Source organism: Glossina fuscipes, unplaced genomic scaffold (genome assembly GCF_014805625.2).
Source record: "Glossina fuscipes isolate IAEA_lab_2018 unplaced genomic scaffold, Yale_Gfus_2 0, whole genome shotgun sequence".
NCBI classification, from domain to species: Eukaryota; Metazoa; Arthropoda; class Insecta; order Diptera; family Glossinidae; genus Glossina; species Glossina fuscipes.
The window spans coordinates 7,275,767-7,291,970 of record NW_023998414.1 but is presented as its reverse complement, the minus strand read 5'-3'; the positions used below and the strand labels follow the sequence as shown (position 1 = coordinate 7,291,970).

The 16,204-nt window shown below is 33.9% G+C and overlaps 1 protein-coding gene across 1 annotated transcript; it reads left to right on the top strand.

Annotated features, from left to right (window-relative positions):
- Nucleotides 1–10: 10 nt before the first annotated feature.
- On the top strand, nucleotides 11–2,979 carry LOC119641239 (monocarboxylate transporter 5). Its single transcript, XM_038039848.1, has 6 exons — nucleotides 11–55; nucleotides 805–1,090; nucleotides 1,152–1,278; nucleotides 1,376–1,519; nucleotides 1,585–2,631; nucleotides 2,730–2,979. The coding sequence occupies exons 2-6, from the start codon at nucleotides 899–901 to the stop codon at nucleotides 2,888–2,890; spliced, it is 1,671 nt and encodes a 556-aa protein (XP_037895776.1). The 5' UTR covers nucleotides 11–55; nucleotides 805–898; the 3' UTR covers nucleotides 2,891–2,979.
- Nucleotides 2,980–16,204: the final 13,225 nt, after the last annotated feature.

Genomic DNA, 16,204 nt, shown 5'->3' with positions numbered 1-16,204 from the left:
CACCAAAAAAAATACGCCTTATTTAAGCTATAAAGCCTAGATAGTTTTGATCAAAGTACAAGTTACTATTCATTTCTCTTTCCTATCTATGTCTCTAGGGTCTATCGCAAAATTTCATATATATTTGCTTAGTGGCTTCCCCCCCCCCCGCCACAAAAAAAAGGGAAATAAATAAATAAATAAAAATAATAATAAGAGTATTATTTCTACTTATAATAATAATTATTTATAAAAACAATAATAGCGTTATTATCATTATTTTTTTATGTTGTTTTTATATCAATAATCATAATAATAATAATAATAATATTTTTATTAGTAACAACCGTAACAATAATAATAATTTATAATAATAGCAATTATCTATAATAATAAAAATAACAATAAAAAATAATACTATTATTATTATTATTATTGACAATGCTTTTTGTTTCTTTCAAACTAAAGGTATTTGAAATTCGTTTCAAGATATGAAAACAGTTAACGTCTCGTCGAGTGTTCATTGAAATCAATTTTGTGCAATTATTTCACAGATAGGATCAGATTAACGACTCTTTTCTTTAATAATGCGTTTAATTGATTTCAGAAAATTAATTATGCATAATTGTAAGAGATAAGTAAAATATATATGTTATAAAAAAATTTGGCTACATTTTTACCGATAGTCGCATTCATGAGATGAATTAATCCATATCAAAAGATTAATTATTGAATTCTCTTCGACTTTGATTAGTAAAATTTCTTAATCCTATTCTTCCTTCTTAATCTTCTTTCCGATTCTTGCGCCCTGTTCCCATCAACAAGAGCATCGTAGATAGCGAGAATTGAATATATCTTTATAGTTTACTTATTCGCAAAGAGAGAATAGAAAAAAAAAAAAATTTATATAAACAATATAATGAGGGATAGAAGCCCGGATATTGAAAGCAATCGAACTATTGTAGAATTATTGATTGTGGCGGATAAGAGTTATGATTATGTTAAATCTAGCAGAAGAAAGAAATGCGAGAAAATTGACTTAGGCGATAAATTTATAGCTCCTGATGGCGGTTGGGGTTGGCTGGTCGCCATAGCTAGTGGCGTTAGTTTGGTAAATTTTTTTGTTCATAACACTAACTAGTGATCTATGAATTTCATTTTCGATCATTTAGTTGGTAACGGTAGCGATAACTCAACAATTTGGCTTAATATTTCGTGATTATATGATAACATTGGGCATAACCAGTTCACAATTAACTACAATCATTAATGTGCAAATTGCTGCATCGTCTTTTAGTGGTATGTTCGCGACGAAGCACCTGAGTGAAAAGACTAAAGAAATTTGAAAAATTTTTTAATTTTTATTATTATTGTTATGTTATGTTTTCCTTTCTAGGTCTTCTTAATGGGCCGTTATTTCGAAGATTATCGTACCGTCAGGTGGCTTTGATCGGTTCATTTTTAATGTTTTTCGGTCTCTTCACATCAACAATCGCTGATTCGTTTATTTTCTATATTTTCTCCTATTCATGCTGTTATGGTAAGTTAACTAACTACGTTACGCATAGATTAACGCGATTTTTTACTTTTCATTTTTCTTTACAGGCCTGGGTCGTGGCTTAATATTATCTGCGTCCTCTTTAGCAGTTAATACATTTTTTAAAAAGAAACGTTGCACTGCGACTGCTTATCAGTTCGGTGTATCGGGAATAGGTCCAATTTGTTTACCATATCTTACCACTTATCTATTGGAATATTATGGCGTCAAGGGCACTGTTCTTTTATTTGCTGGCTTCGCTTTAAACGCAATACCTTGTTCCCTTGTTTATCAGCCAGTCAAATGGCATATTAAGCAAAGTTTTGCGAATGCGAATATGAAACTAAATGAAACTGCGGAACGAACAACTCCCGTATTGTCGCGTGCTCGTAACAATTGCTTTCGTTCATGTCCATCACTGCCTATGATCTCGTATAAGAATTCTGCAAACGGTACGGAGCAGCGAGTCGAAGTGTCCGATTTGCAATCATTAAAGAACTCAAAGAGTTGTTACAAAAAAGCATTCACATCGTCATTGACTCATATAACGAAAGGCAAGACAATCGGACAAACTTTTGGCAAATCTCAGCAAAAGAAAGATGAAAAGAGACCTTGGCATATGGTTGATTATCGAAAGATTATTGCGTTCTTTGATTTAGATTTATTGCGTGACTTAAGTTACGTGAATTTGGCTGTAGGCCTGACTTTGATAAGTTTCGTTGAAGTCAATTTCACTATACTGACACCGTTTATATTGTCGGATTTTGGTTTTGCCAATTCCGAAATTGCGACGGCCATGTCATCGTTGGGCATTAGTGACTTAATCATGCGTTTCATGATACCCTTAATAACATCAAAAATGAATTATAATAATAAAACGTTTGTAATAGGAGGCTTATTGGGCATGTGCTTAGGACGTGCTATTCTTTCATTGACGCGTAACTTTTATGTTATGTTGACGATATTTTTATGGTTTGGTTTGAATAAAGCCTTTCGTTTGGTGTTTTGGTGCCTAATCATACCAGCCCATGTGCCATTAAAACGTTTGCCAGCCGCATCCGGCTTACAGCTATTAATGACCGGCTTATTCTCTTTCGCTTTTGGACCATTGATTGGTAAAGAAATTTTTCTCTCTATATATATATATATATATATATGTTTTACATAAATTATGTTAAGATAATTTATACTTTTTATTTTCTCTTTTTTACAGGTTTGATACGCGATAATACCAGTTATGCTGTTACATTAAATTGCCTCAATGCATTATGTCTGCTGGCGATTCTTTTATGGATGTTAGAAGATGTCGTGCGTAGGTTTAAGTTAAGAAAGAAGAAAAGTAAATTGAAATCCGTGATGGATACATTGCAATAATGTCATGTATTATAAGTAAGATTTATCTATAAAATTAGTCAAATAGATTTGCGGAATTTATTATTTACTGAACGTACGTGAAACTCGCATTGCGTTCACACTATGCTCAGCATTGTGTTAGCAGTTAAGTTAAAAAGATTTCCTTTGGCATGTGTAGTCAACTTTTCACATATATCTGTTAAATAATCCAGGAAATAAATTATAATGATTAAGTGACAAATATTTTATTTCTAACGACAAAAAAAGGGTAAGAAATTTTAATAGATTTGCATAAAATCTATGCTTAAGCTTAACACAAGCTCGCGTATAGTACTCAAGCATTTGTGCTTGTACTTGCTGCAACATATTCATTCTTATCGCTTGCGTTGTTTGTCCGCGTTCCGCGTTCCGCGTTCCGCGTTCAGTTGAGCTGAGCTTGAGTGCAGAGTGCAGTTGTATGTGTAACGTTCACCTTTCATTACATCATTACATTCAGATTTAGAATTATTTTTTGACTCGTTTTATTCTTGCGTGTCTGTTTACCCTTCCAGTGTCTGCCCAGGCGTTCAGTTCTGTGAGCTAAACTCATAGATACCCGACAAGTGTATTAACTTTTTTGAATCAGATTACAACTTATTCTAAGCGTATATAAATTACGGTAAAGTATAATAGGATCATTATATTGACTTGCATATATATTGATCATTTTTTCATTTGAAAAAGGCATTCATTGAGTAGAATTCGTACAATGTATCGATTGTGTATATTAGTTCCATCATTTTCTACAACTTTTTCCCCATCTTTCTGGCAACATGGCGATACCCTATCGAAATAACGCTATTGGTTTGACAACGATCCAATCATCGAATCATTTTCACATTTCTTCAGCATTTCGGGACCGAGTGTCAATCAACTCATCCTGCATCGATCCAAGCAAGTGATAATCAGAAGACGCTATGTTTGATGAATACACGGGATGTGTAAGAATTTCCCATTCGAGCTGCAAATAAACATAAAACCTCAAGAAAGTGAAAAAAAAAAAAACAAAATTTAATCACTTTTTACTTTGTATGGGCGTAGCGGATATTTTCCATTTTTGCACGTAAGGAGTAGAGTGCTTCGTAACGTAAATGTATAAAACTTCAGCCCTCTGGCATTTAATCATTTCCAAGTAACGAGCAAATATCCAAAAATTTTTCTTAAAAAAAACAAACGTAGTTGCGTTCACTTTACGCTCCACTGCGCACTTCCGCCCTAAACGATTGAGACCATTTTTAATACCAATCTGCGTGCAGAAACTTGCAATGTTTCTACCAAATTTGCAGTCAGTATCTTCATTTTTGCGACGAGGAGGGTGCCAACAACGCATGCCACACAGCCATACGAACGAATAGACAGAGATAATTCAATTCAGAATTTCACGTTGATCAAGTATATATGTACTTTATGGCGTCTCTGAAGTTTGCTTTTGAGCATGATGACTATCCACGACAATAAAGTATGGTCTGCATAAGATTTGATAAGATTTGAACGTTATTGGGGTCTGAGTTCGAAACCCATGCGTGTATTATTTTTAAATCATATAAAACGAACGCATTCCTTGTTTTATGTGATCATGTAAGTGGTGTTGGTAACACATGATAGGTTCCGTTAATTTCTCAAAGTCAGAATTCTATTTTCTTCTTCTTTTTTTAACGTTGAACACTTGAAAACAAATTGTCACGTGGGAGTTCGGCTACCTTATGGTCTAATGGTTAGGGCAGCCGGCCGTGAGCCGGATGACCCAGGTTCGATTCCTGGTGCGGGTAGACCGACACAAATTGTAAAATTTACTTTGATACGACTTTGCATTTAAGTAATAATAATTGAAACCACCATATGAGAATTTGGAGAGGGGTATGGTGTGTGGACCGTTATTACTTTTTGATGAATTTTTTTTGTTTTCCTTATTTTTTTTCCTTTGCTTTGCGAATTCCTTGGGAATTATTAAGAAATGATTATGTCGCATAAAATTGTTAATTTTTTCTTCCCATGAAAAAATTGTACCTGAAAAGATCAAAATTCTGATTTCGGATTTCTGCTGCAACTTAGTATACGTAACTTAACTAAACATACATACTCGAGCGTTGATGAAGTGATAAAGTAAAGTGCCGGCGAAACGAGTTAAACTCCTCCACTAACCATGGAAGAGCACTCGAAGGCTTTTGATATGCGCCGTCAATGAAGTAAACATTTGAGCTATCCGTTAAATTTAGATATTAAAGCAGCTGAGGGAACTTCTTACTAGAAGGGATGTTCTTCGAAACCTTCTTTCAGGAACGAAAAGAGTACTTTACTGAGATACATTAATGTATCCACCGCGCCATGCCTATGCGCCATGGATCTAAAATTTTTAGATTCTTCTGTTTTGCAAACTTTTCGCTTTATATGGCACCATATCGCTTAAATCAGGTGACGAAAATACAATAATGATACAATCGCGTCTTAGGCAGGAACCAGGTCGATAATGAGATCCGTATAATACTGCCTGAGCAGTTATTGCGATAAAGTGCCGCAATCGCAGTGTAATGTATTCGACAATTTGTCGCCCATTGATCACAGGCTAAGTGAAATAAAAATGATGCAATCGTCCGCAAGTTTAAAGGTACAAAGATCATCTCCTACCTATAATTATTCCTAGTCTCTATAGCATGTCTCCGCAGTAAGGAAGAGAATTAAAAAAGAACGGACTACTCAGCGGACGATGAAGCGCCTCGACATCAACCGTTTGCCCAATTGCATAAAGAAACAAAGATCGCTTGGCCAATTACATGTACGTATGAATCATTTCATTTACTCATATATATGTATGTATGTATGTACACATATGCTTGTTCGTGAAACTATAAAGTTGCTTATCCTGCATTGTTTAGAACGAATTATTATTTGACCGAATCATCATTTTTATTTTTCTTTTAAAAATACTTTGTCAGATAAAGTAGCGTTAGTGCACATATCTCAATTACATAGAGACAAACGAAACATTGTTGAGCGGGTCGTAAACGTAATGCAATCGTAGTCAGTGTGTGTGCCAACTTTGTCATATTCCGTTTCAAGCCAATGTACACGCGCGCGCACAAATACACACAGACAAAAAAATTACGTCCAGAACGAAGCAATGGTAAGTGTGGGTCATTATCTATTGACAAACCGCACGCATCTTTAATGTTTTGGGCAAAATTTAAAATTTTTTGCTCCGATCTTACTCTGTGCGACTATCGGTTAGTTGTCTTGCTCTCTGCAGACCTTCCTTAATAACGGAACACTAACGTCAGAGAAAACTTATGAAAATCACTTGATTCAGTTTGTATCAGCAGATCATGAATTTCGCTGAAAGAAAAGCCAGAATTTTTCTCCGCTCGATTTTATAATTTCTGGATGAAATTGTAATTCATTAAGCGCAGGTTCCTCGTGGCTTAGGTGGTTTTACATGAATACAGTATCTTGCAGGTTTAATCCCACAGCGCCGGATGGCATGTGAATTAATTTGATAAGTGATAACTGAAGCGCCCAAGGAAGGAGCAGGACAATCCGCATCGGAGTGGACCCTACTACTCCTAAAGCACCAAAATAGAAAATTGCTGCGAGCTATTCTCTCGCTTTTTAATAGACGCCGAGGCCTTTCTACTTTTTACTTAGTTCTCCACGAAAGTTCGGGGTAACCGCAGTCACCACGATACTCCCCGGAGGACCGTATCAAGCAGACAAGCAAGAAGGCATTTATCCCTGTAGTCAGATGAGATGTGGGCATCGTCACAACACAAGCAATGCTACTCCTAAACCTAGGGCTTATCGTTCCATTTTTGGACATAGGCCATGCTGTATAGCTTTTGGCCTTCTCTTTGGACTTGACAACATGTCCCGGAAGCCCATCCAGTATACTATTCTTTCTCGAGGAAATAATGCTTTCAGAGACGTGATCACATCGCACACACTCAACTGTGCCCCAGCCCTCTTAAACTTCAATGACCATCAGAATTAAGTACAATTTGAACCATGTCATCTTCTATTTATCATTATCAAAAGCAACAAGCAGACCTGCAGAGTTTTACAGAGCTAAGGCATATTTATGTCTTTTGCCATTGTACAGACAGCATTCACGCACAAAGCGTTATTGTTGACGAGAAATTCGTATCGCTGGCTGAGAGCTCTAGCGTAATTCAGGAAAAAGGCTTAACTAACGCTTTTGCTTTTAAATCGTTACCGATTTTCTCGTAGGGAAAGTCATTCTGCAAATCCATTGCTCGTTTTTAGCTGAAATGCAGTGAAAATTTAATTAAAACGATTAAGTGTTTAGAAGCGAGCACCGCAGGTAAAGTGCCGGACGGAAAACCTGTCATATGGCTAATGAAGCGTAAAATGCACTCTTTTTTTTTTACCATACATTTTAAACTAAATGCAAAAAAAGAAGATATATATACATATATATATATATATATACATAGATTTCTCTATATATATACGCAACTCAATATGTAGATATGTAAGAACGTTTATAGCATATGAATGGACTTTGAACATTCTATGAATGTAAGCCGGCCTAGCCTTCCCTTGTTTGTTTTATATATTTTGTGTTTTTTTTTTATTTTTTTTTATTTTTTATTTTTCTTTTCGTTTTCAGCATCGACGCAGTTAATAACATTAGAAACGGGAACTTCTTACACACGTCTGTGAAAATAGAAAGTTTACGATTTCCATATGCTGGCGCACACTCGGACTCAATGTTAACAGTCATGCTTTCTTAAACATTTTATTTAATTGCCTAATTTTAGGCTTTTATTCGCTTAACAATATCAATAAAATTTATACAACACACATTTCTTAATAAATAAATCGTTTATGGTAAACGGACACAAGAGAAAAAAACCAAAATAAACATTAAATTGAAAAATTGGAAAATTTTATAGACAAGAAAAAAAAAACAAAAAAAAAAAAAAGAAAAAAAGAAACATATCTAAACAGTGATGTGTACGTGTCAATATGTTGGCGGCGGCAATAATCATAAAATATTTTCTATTAAATTTTATCGGATTTGTTAACAACGTTGTTAAAACTTACTTATCGTATGTGTGCATATATCTCAGTAAACACAATTTAAGAATGATTACTTGATTGCGAAAAAAAAGAGAAAAAAATTGAAAGCAAATAGACTGCAAATGTACGATTTACAATAAAATATTTGTTGTTGCTTTTTTCGCCCCTCTTTTTTTTTTTTTGTGTGATTTTACAAATTAGTATGCATGACATGTCTTTAATTGAAAAAATATATATATAAAAAAAAGAAAATAAAAATAAAATAAATAAATAAATAAAAAGTGACAACAGCCTCTGTAGGAAATTCTATAGAATTAACTATAGTACATGTTCTACAATTGTAATGTTTGGGACTAATTTGTTGATAATGGTTGATAATAGTAATGGTAGTGGTACTAGTCATACTAGTAGCAGTCGTAGCAGTAGTACTAGTAATAGTAGTAGTAGTAGTAGTAGTAGTAGTAGCAGTAGTAGTAGTAGTAATAGCAGCAGCAGCAGCAGTAATAGTCATAATAATATTTGATATAGCAGTAGTGGTAATAGCACTAGAGTAATATACTAATAGCATTGTCCAGCATATCATTACAAGTGAATACATTTTTGTTATAATTTATATACAATTTTTGTAAAATTGTAATGAATTCGTATACGCGCGTTTCGCTCGTCAATTATTTTGTATGCATAGCTTTTCCATTGATGAACAATATTAGTTAGTAAGCGCTGCTGCCTCGATAGGCCCCGCGCAAACAAGCAAAACAGAAACTACACAACACAACTACATGCATTCTATATGCAGCGGATACAACTTAATATACAGAGTACGGAATCATTCGTTGGAACGATGGCAAACATTAAGAAAAACCCGGAAAGAAAATTAGTTTTTTTTTCCTTTTTTTTTTTTATTTTTTTTTTTTTTTAGTTTTAATTTTTCTTTTTCTTTTTAGAAGTACAATTTAAGCAGAAAATAAGTCTTCTCAATAAACATGAGATTCCTCTACTTGCCTTTAAAATACGCACACACACACACACACACACACACACATATATATATATAGAAGAAGTATATTGAAAGACATGATATATATATATATATATATATATATATGTATATATATATGCATAAAATTGTATATACATACATGCCTGCATAGAGGGGTTAGAGAATATCAAAGTGTCTCTTACAGTGGGTATGAACAGTGCGTGAAGGCATGAAATTGATCATTTAAGTGCATGGAATATTTTTAATTGAAATTAATTGATTGTGAAACTTTGAACAGATGACATATAAGCGAAAACAATTAATAAACAATCTAAAGTAGTTTTGCACAGAGAGCTTAGAACATAAAATAAACAGAACTTTTTTCTCGTTTTTTTTTGTTTTTTTTTTTTTGTTTTAAATGAATAAATTTGATATGATGTTCATTTATATTTTGCATTCAAAGTCAATACAATCGATGCTTATATCAATTTATTGAAGCATGGAATAGTAAACAATAAAATTACAAGTGGCATTAAATAAATTATTGTTGCCTACGTTTAACTAATCGAAACAGGCATCATAATAATTTCGATTCCATATCATACAAAGATTACAAAATTGTCAATGATTCTAGCGCGCGCGAATATATATATATATATATATAGAAAAGCGTAAGAGGTATTTGAAATTTTTATATGTTTATCTTAAAACTTTATTTGTGCGTACGATAACTTTCCAATAAATATACTCCGAGGCCAAGAGGCAGTAAAGTACAAGCGAGTTTTTTAATATAAAAAACATATTTAGAAAATGATTGCCTTGTATACTACTAATGTATGCTACTTGTGGTAGAACGTGGTATATTAAATTTATGTGGATGTATGCAACACCCAGAAGGAGAGTTGAAATAGTTCCACATTTTATTATATATAGGTAAGCTTTTTGTCCGTCTGTCTAGTTTGTTTTCTTGTGTTTCATCTACAGGCCACAATTGATGATAAATTTTAATGAAAATTGGTAGACTGATGTATGTCTGGCTGAAAGGATGAATGTTGCTGAAAAATGGACAGATCGGACGAGTTTTTCAACTATTTCTCATATTACGACTTATTATGAAAAGTTGTTACATAAATAACTGAGCCGTAGAATATTTAATGGTTGGCCGTCGTCCACTACAGTATTCTACTTTAGTGTTTCTGTTTAAATTTTCCATTAAAGAAACTAAAGCAACAAAAAAAGAAAGGATGCTTGGGATTAAATCAAATCTTTTCTTTATTGTTTTTATTATATATATCATCGACATGTAAGTACATTGAATTTGTTTCAATGTGTATGCAGTACTCGGAAGCTTAATTGAAATAGCATCGTGCGTTCTACTCTATATCAATTAATTTTGAAACGATTTCTAAATCGATTTAATGAGTGCCTTTTCAGCTTTCCACGCGATCGCTTTCCTGTCGATACCTGTCCCAGGTATGTTGCGTTCAACTTAAAAATCTCAATTCTCCCGAAACACTCAATTTGGGTTTAGGATCACGTAGATCGGTACTGCTTGAGTCTGAGCATTACATAAATATCAAATCTTTAATGGGTTTATAACCGAGTTTTTTCAGGTGTGGTAGCCGCAGTTCTCAGTCCCTTAAATTCATTGTGTCGCGACTCATTGCAATTCACTGCAGGATCGCCCGTGTTATTCAACAATACCACTAAATGCTTACTATTTTAGCTAACATTACTTGTTCGCGTATCCGTCCACCACGAACAATATCAGTCAATTGATGACAGCATACATGTTATGCTTCTTTAATAAAAAAATTATTTCCCGAAATTCTTTTTCTTAATTAAATCCTTGAAACTGTCTCCTTCTATCGCACTTTCTCTTCCTCCCGTAAACATTCTTCGATATATGATCGGTTAGCGCTATTGTTCAAAGTGCATTCGAAGAAAGTAATGACGAAAAAAATATTAAAAAAAGAAAAAATGTACAAAAAAATGTGAAATCTGTACACAGAGCAGAAGGAAAACCAACATATCTCTTATATACAAATAATGTAATCATTACGTCCAAGGCAATGGAGTCATGGATCGCATGAAAAATTCTACAGAATGTCAATATGATTGGAAAGACAGACTTGAAACGTGTCGTCGTGCTGGGCATTATTTTTAAATTAGATGAAAAACGAGTGTAATTGCTTCTTTCATTTGACAGACAGTATTCGTTGAGGACATAATTAATGTAAACAATGGTCGTAAGCTTTAATAGTAATGTGAAATCGTTCTCAATCTCGATTTTTAGTCATTCTTTTAAATTTAAGGTTGCATTTTCTTCTTCTTCTTCTTATTCTTCTTCTGCTTTTTCTTCTTTGCTTTAAACATTTGAAGAGAAATTGACACAAAAACGTTTGGCTACCGTATGGTCTACTGGGTAGGGCTGCCGGTTAACAGTCGGAAAACCCAGGTTCGATTCCTGGTGCGGTAGGTCCAACAACAACCACAAATTGCACTTTGCTTTTGATACATGTTCTCATTATGGATAACAAAATTGTCCACCTTACCTACCTTCAGTCCTTAAGAATAAAACCGCCCATAAATTGGTGAAAAGGGGGAGGAGGATGGTGGTTTTTTTACTTCGTTTGCATCGTTTTTAAATCCCCTTTACTATTACAAATGATCGCAAATTCCGTTGTTCAACATTTGTGTAATATGTACACTCTTCGCACTCACTCATGACTAACGAAAGCAATTTACATATGTCCCTCTGTCTGTCTCTCACGAGCACAACAACTAAATCTTCTGAATGAAAAAACTTGACATCAACTTTTTCCCCATCGTTCTCGTCATATCGAATTGGAAAACAAAAAAAAAAAAGGCAAAAGCAGGCTTTCAATCCGTCGTTAGTTATCAAGAAGCCTATAATTTGCTTACTATGCTAAATTGCGAACGCAAAACTCAAGTGGTTTTACTTGAAATCGTTGCGGCTTTCAATAAATTCTTTTCGTTACATTGTAAGATCAGATAACTTGAACCGTGGGCCGAGGGCGTTCATTTCAATTACTCCGTGTTTTCTTTCTTCCGAGAATTTTGATGCTATACAAAATCTATTTTGCATCTTTAAGATGACAATGTAAGTTTTCAGTTTTTTCCTAAGCTTACCACGTCACACCTATATCCCAATGGCAAGGGAAAAAATATGTGTTTCAAGAGAAACGGAGAGGCAGAGCAACATTTAAAAGGCCTCAAAGAAAGCAAAGGATAAAAGTAAGGACGAAAACATTTGATTGGTTTGTACAACAACGTCGACGTTGATTGCGATGACCGAAGAACTGACGCAATTATCTTTTTTACAACTACTTAGGGATGAAGACTTTAAGCTGTGTATAGCGGTGCGCATACGAAGTGCACATAACAAGATATAGTAGAAAAAAATAGTTTAGATGTCAGGGAAGATCGCTTATGGTACAAGAGACAGATCCACCTTTTTTTTATACTGACCAATTCAGAATCACTTTCTGAATCGATTTAAGCCTTTGTGTTCCCCTGCCCGTCAACGTAATTTTTGGGATATTTTTATGCTGAAGTTTGCTACGTAGGCTTTACATATGCCTTCACCCAGGGATGGATCGTCATGAAAATAGTTCGGATCGGTCCACTTTTTCGATCACTTCTTATATGACGCCTTGCTTTGAACGGTCGTTGCATAAACAATTGTAGAACGGTATAAGATATTTAATGGTAAGCGCTTACCCAGTATAGTGTTTCTAGTTGTTTTTGACTTTCCTTGCGCAGGTAACGAAGAATTGGTTAACCATAAACGATGATTGTAGCGAACATAGACGGCGCTCAATGAATCTGATTTTAACGGTATTATTGCACAAAAACTTGGAATTCGTGGACGGATGACATGCCCATATAGAATAGAGTATTGTGATCCGAAAAATAAGAAACAATCCATGTCCCCGTAGGTTGCAAGTGAGGACGAATCTTTAATATCTCAGGCATACCTACTTACCTAATATATTTATTCATTTCATTTATTCATATTATCATCGGTTAGCGCATTGGTCTACGGGAAATAGCCATGTAACATGAATAAGTAACACATGTTATGCACTCTCAAGTGAATGGAATATATTAACTACATGTATAGGTAAATAGCTATGTTTTAATAAATATAAATTATATAAATTATGCTTATAATAAAACCTTTCATTTAATTAACTAGACATGTCTGTCTCCATAGACGTATAAGGAATTGTTGCCGAAATTTGTTGAAGCATTTTTTTATATGTAAAATAAAACTAATTGCATGTGCTACGTAATTTATGGGTTCTTTTTGTTTTGGATTCATATGTGTACACATGTAAGTAGACCATAGGGTATAAGCTTCTTAAAAGCCCGAAAGTGTACAAACTCGAGCTTTGCAGCCAGATGACACAGGGTGTGACGTCAAACCAAAACACCCAATAAAAAAAATTCCTGACCATATAGGTAATGGAAATGAAAGAACAAGCAGTGAAATGGCTGCTGTTGTAATAGCGATTGGTTCTGTCCATCAGAGGAAAGACCTTAGGGCATATACTGTCTTTTATTATTAAAATACATTTCACCTCTCATCATATTTAAGTTGCTCTGATAGTATGCAACGCACGTAGCATATGCCAGGAGAATTATGAAATTCGCTAAAGGTATATTTAGCTTTCCTGTATGCTCTTCACTCCATTGATTCACTTAATCCCTCTATGAAAAGATTTTGTGTAAATAGATTTTACATGTAGCAGCTGTGTGAAATGCAGAGGATGCTTCAATGATTTGTCGCATTACAAAGACCGAGCCTATCTTCGGCTTCATGATGTACAAGTTCGTTAAATATTTTTCAACAATTCTCCAAAATGCGTTGGTTTCATCTTTGCAATCGCTTCTCCAACACACTTACCATCCGGATCTTACAACTTCCTCTTGCTACACTGTCGGCTTTTTCGAAATTAAGAAAAAAATCAAAGTTGAGGGGAGATTGATACGATGAAAAACTCAAGAATTAATAGTGAAAGTGATTAATAGATGTTCGAGTTGATGCATTACCTAAATGGACTATGATATTTATTTATTTTATTTATTCTTTTAATTTTGTTACTCATTTAACGATAATTTATTGAAGAAGAATTTCTTTTGCTTACAACAATATTGCTGCAATAAATATTTTCAATAATTTTCATTAGTCGGGCTGCTTCAGAACTGAAGCTCAATGCAAGCCGGCACTTTCGGTAACACGGCCTCATGTCATAATGTCAATCTTCGCTCATAATTATTTCAATATATTTTTATTCGAGATCGTTTTTGACCTTTCATCCTAGATAAGACATTTCTAAGACAAATTGCATTTTTGATTACAATGCCGTACAAATTCCCTCAAGTCAAGTTGTCTATGACTCGACGCGCTTCCCTGCTACATGTACTGTGCTAACATATGTTACAATTTCGGATGAATAGTTTTTGGTCTATATAAGAAAAAAGTATTATTTTACTGTTCCGCATGTACCGTTATCGGTACACGAGCAATTTTGTAAGCCTTATTACATTGCACAAAACAGCGAAAACAATAATTAATTTCAAAATTTTCACATTTCAATTTAAACAAGTAAAAGTAAGCCACGGCGCAACATTAAATACCCTACACTACCCTTTATTTCATATAACGTTACAAGCTTAAAATATTCTTGTATCACAATTGCTGTAGGATGTAAAAGTTGAGCTTGGCATAACAATGCATTTTAGCGTGTACTGAAAACAGTATACATAACAGACAACATGTGAAAATTGAGAATATATTCATTCTTCTTATCAATATTTTAAAGCATAAACGCCCCTATAAGCAAATACACATGACTTAAACGGTGCTTTTATACGAATCTATTAGTGTACAAGTGTACAATTTATGTTTTTGTCTCTCTAACTAAAAACCATATTGGCCTTTAAAGCGAATGTACAGAGATTGTAACAAGAGAATGTAAAGAAATTTTTTTTTTTTTCGAAGTGTCTTTTTCTGGACCAAATAGTCAGATGATAATAACAAAGATAAAAAAAAATTTCCTGCCAGAAGACTGAATAGTTTCAGAGAAATGTTCTTTGAGAGGCTTCACTAGTAAAACCCTACAAACTCTTGACGATGTTGAATGTTTGCTTTTAACTGTCGCGATAATATTTTCAAGTTCGCCATTGTTTCGTAGTGCCCTTTAATGCATCAAGCCTTTTGCATACCCAAAATAATCCTTATCTTATGCAATCAATGTACATAGTCCTAAGTTCCCAGTCTGCTCAATGCTTATACTTGAAGTTTCCAAACCTGGGTGTCACTATATTCCAACTAAACTTAGAAAGACACCAGTTAGACCCCGTCATTTTTGTTACGCTTCTTATGATGGTCCATAACAGAGTGCAAAGAAATTTCTGCTAAGCGTCCGAATAACATAACCTTAACAACTATTCCTACCTAAACACTTTGCTCTCACACAAGCTTCTCATAGCACATAATAAGCTGCTGCTATACATTCTCACCCTAGATTTCATTTTTGCTATATATCATAAGATTTGTGTTTTCTGTTTTTTTTTCTTTTCTTTCCTTTATTTAAAAAACAAAAGAAAATTATACTTTTTTTTATTTATTTTTATTTCAAAGAGTAAAAATTTAACACCTTTTATTTTTTTATATTCATCACGTTTGCATAGATTCGTTTAATCGTAGCGCTTGTAACAACAATAACAAATTGAAAGGATATTGAAATTGTGAAATAAGATAATATTCGCAGGCGATGTATTCGTATCAAGTTCAAGACAAAGTGTATGCATATGTGAGTAAATGTAAATGTATTTATTGCTAAGCTTTTTGACTACAAAACCATAAAAAAATGTTTAATAAACGCACATGAGTTTCATGTGTGTGTGTGTGTGTGTGTGTGTGTGTGTGTGCGCGCGTTTGTGATCTGCATTTTTTTTTTTTTTTTTTTTTTTTTTTTTTTATCTTAACTACATTTTGGAATGTTTAACAAGAACGCAATTACAACTCACTCGTCAATTCGACTTTTCAAATCGCATATCTTGCCATCAAATATTTGCTAATTTTTATTGCCCTTTACTCATTAAACCAACGACCGCGTGAGCGTACTATTTTGGATTTTCAATATACATATAACAACATGGCGAGCAAAAGAGCTCTGGCTTAATTTATAAGCCATTGCTCTTATAATAGTAATACGCATAAAGCAAATAAAATATAACCAAAAGATTAG

What these genes read in the sequence shown, in the direction of transcription:
- LOC119641239 (XM_038039848.1), top strand. Translation starts at nt 899, where the DNA reads ATGAGGGATAGAAGCCCGGATATTGAAAGCAATCGAACTATTGTAGAA. An exon ending in TAGCTAGTGGCGTTAGTTTG is followed by an intron (nt 1,091 to 1,151) that starts GTAAATTTTTTT and finishes TCGATCATTTAG; the next exon opens with TTGGTAACGGTAGCGATAAC. An exon ending in TGCTGCATCGTCTTTTAGTG is followed by an intron (nt 1,279 to 1,375) that starts GTATGTTCGCGA and finishes TTTCCTTTCTAG; the next exon opens with GTCTTCTTAATGGGCCGTTA.